Source organism: Suricata suricatta, chromosome 17, assembly GCF_006229205.1.
Source record: "Suricata suricatta isolate VVHF042 chromosome 17, meerkat_22Aug2017_6uvM2_HiC, whole genome shotgun sequence".
Taxonomy (NCBI): Eukaryota; Metazoa; Chordata; class Mammalia; order Carnivora; family Herpestidae; genus Suricata; species Suricata suricatta.
Genome location: NC_043716.1, coordinates 57,184,991 through 57,187,914, shown reverse-complemented (window position 1 = coordinate 57,187,914; position 2,924 = coordinate 57,184,991). Strand labels below are relative to the sequence as shown.

At 63.1% G+C, this 2,924-nt stretch overlaps 1 protein-coding gene across 1 annotated transcript in view; it reads left to right on the top strand.

Annotated features, from left to right (window-relative positions):
• Nucleotides 1–460: 460 nt before the first annotated feature.
• The window catches only part of CARD14 (caspase recruitment domain family member 14), a 13,574-nt gene continuing 11,110 nt past the window's right edge, over nt 461–2,924 (top strand). The window contains exons 1-2 of the mRNA XM_029927123.1: nt 461–671; nt 1,943–2,080. Of these exons, the coding sequence (XP_029782983.1) occupies nt 461–671; nt 1,943–2,080 (349 nt within the window). The remainder of the gene's footprint in view (nt 672–1,942; nt 2,081–2,924) is intronic.

Below are 2,924 nucleotides of genomic sequence, written 5' to 3'. Positions count from 1 at the left end.
CCCACGAGGCGTTAGGCTCACAAGGGTCCCGAGTGTCTGCTTAAGTGCGCTGTGCTTTGCATGAACTGTCACTCGGGAACCCCCGGGGCCCTGCAGCACCCTTGTTGAGAACACTTGTTCCCGACCCATCTTGTACATCAGCTCCCCACGCCAAGGGCAGTTTCCTGTGTTTTACAGGCAAATTCTGCGTCCTGAAGCCAGGAGAGGCCAGTTCTTGCTCTGCTCCAAGGAGAGGGACTGGTTTGCAATCGGAGAAAAGGCCGGATAATTAATCCCCCACCGGTCTTGGGACTCCAGGGCCAAGGCAGGTGGCACCCCCTCTCCAGACGGGTCATGTCCCGTCTGCGCACACAGCCCCGGGGAGAGGAGGTCTGACGGGAAGGGGGTCCCGGGGCCCAGAGCCGGAGTCCCTGGTGCCAGCCCTCCGCGGCCTCTCCCTCCAGCGCTCCGAGCACACGGCATGGCGACCCTGCACCGCACAGACTCGGCGCTCACGGGCCTGGACGAAGACGTGCTGTGGGACATGATGGAGAGCCACCGGCACAGGATCGTGAGCCGCGTCTGCCCCAGCCGCCTCACGCCCTACCTGCGCCAGGCCAAGGTGCTGGACCAGCTGGACGAGGAGGAGGTGCTCCACAGCCCCCGGTTCACCAACACGGCCATGAGAGTCGGTGAGCCCCCCCCCCCCGCCCTTCCTTCCGCACCAGCTGCACGCGGGCAGGGAGGGCAGGGCTGCAGAGACCCGCGTTCCGGCCTCGGGGACCCTGGGGTGCTTCCCCAGAGCTGCCGTAGCAAACGGGGTGGCTGACACCTGCAGACACGCGTTCTCTCGCAGTTTGGGGTCCGGGTGTGGGGTCTCCCTCCTCACCTCTTCCAGGCGCCCGGGCTCCTCGGCTCGGGGCCACATCCCTCCATGGTCCGCCGCCATCACGCGACTTCCCTGCAGCTTCCCCTCTTCTCTTGATACTTATTTATTTATTTATTTTTAATGTTTTATTTTTGTTTTTGAGAGAGAGAGAAAGACACATGAGCAGGGGAGGGGCAGAGAGAGGGAGACACAGAATCTGAAGCAGCTCCAGGCTCTGAGCTGTCAGCACAGAGCCCGATGCAGGGCTCGAACCTACGAACCATGAGATCATGACCTGAGCCGAAGCTGGATGCTCATCCGACTGAGCCACCCAGGCGTCCCCCCTCCTCTATCTCTTATTAGGACACTTGTCACTGGGTTTAGGGCCCCCTGGATAATCCCGGGTGACCTCGTTTCAAGATCTTTAATTACATTTGTAAAGACCCTTTTTCCAAATAAGGTGCCACTGACAGTTTCCGGGTGGGTGTACGGCGGTGGTGGGGGGTGGGGGGAGCCGACTCTGACCGTCTGACTAGCTGTGTTCAGGCACCCAAACCAGGGACGCGCACGGCCTCTGCCTGCCAGGTCGTTGGGGGACTGAAGGAGACTCCCCCTTCCCTCAGGCTGGGGCCGTGCCAGGCAGGCAGCGGGTGGTCACTGCTAATGTGATCTCATTTCCACCTGTTCCTTATGAACCTCAGATTCAGGAGAAAGGGATCCCAGCCACCGGGTCAGGCTGAGAGCCTGGGGATCGCGGTGGGCTCTCGGGGCCCCGGGGTGCCGCCCTTCGTGTCCTGTGTCCCATGTGGCTATTGCAGTGTTGGCACGTGTCCGCCAGCACAGCAGGAGGGCCTGAGGGAAGAGGTCGTGTGCCTTCTTCCTGGATGGCCAGCTCTCGGCAGGTGGCCTATAGTGGTCTGGCCACCACTGTGTGAATTCAAGGGACCCCCAGGAGCAGTGAGGGCCCCCCCAGGGATCCTGGAGCCCCGCTCTCACCCCCTGATCCCTAGACCTACACGGGTCGCCCCACCTCCCCACTGTGTGCCCCCAGGGCCCCCCCCAGGGCCCGTCAGCTGAGACGGTCTGTCATCCCAGGACACCTGCTGGACTTGCTGCAGGCGCGGGGGAAGAACGGCGCCGTTGCCTTCCTGGAGAGCCTCAAGTTCCACAACCCGGACCTGTACACGCTGCTCACGGGGCTGCAGCCCGCAGGGGACTTCAGCAGCTTCAGTGGTGAGAGCGGGCTCTCCGGGGGCGCTGCGCCTCTGGGGCCCGATGCCTGCAGGCTCCTGCCCTCCCGTCCGCCCGGCAGCGCCTCCTGTCCCGGGGCCCCAGCACAGGGCGTGAGGAGGGCCCACTAACCGCGGTGCAGGAGACAGAGCTGGTGGCCTTTGGTCCTAAAAGAGATCTGTCCCTGATTAGCGCGTGCCCAGAGTGGACGCTTCATGGGGCACAGACTCTGCCTCTGCGAGGTGCAGGCAGAGGGGACCAGGGCCTTCCCCTGAATGGCCCCGAGCCGGCCTTAGCCTTGGCGGTGTGCTTCCGGCGGAGGAGACGGCCGGGGCCTGGAGCAGCTCGGGCTGGGAGGGCGCCGAGGGAGGGAGGCCCTGGCAGAAGCGGAGCAGGAGGGCATCCTGGAGATTTTGATGGACTTTGTTGTACAAAGAGCAGGACTGACCTTCCTGCAAACCGTGTAACAGTGCGTTTCTGCTGGGTGGCGTCTCAGCCCGCGTTCATGTTAGACCCCCAGACGCTGCATGGACTCAGTCCCTGTTAGGATTTTCTTAGGGGGACGTTAGAGTGACTTAGCATCGAGCATCAAGCATCGAGGGAGTCAGCTGATGAGCGAGTCAGGTCCGAACAGGCCCCCGGGGACACCGAGAGGACACAAGCCTGGTCCAAAGTCGCCAGGCCTGCTGTGTATTTAACCAAATATTGAGTCCGGTTGAGCCTGCAAGGTTTTAGGGAGATCCGTGTATCAGGGTGGGGCTCTGGCCCAGAGTCTGGGCGTAGGAAGCAGAGGGTCCCTGGAGGGGGGGCGAGGAGGGGGCGAGGTGACCCGCCCCGGGAGGGGGGG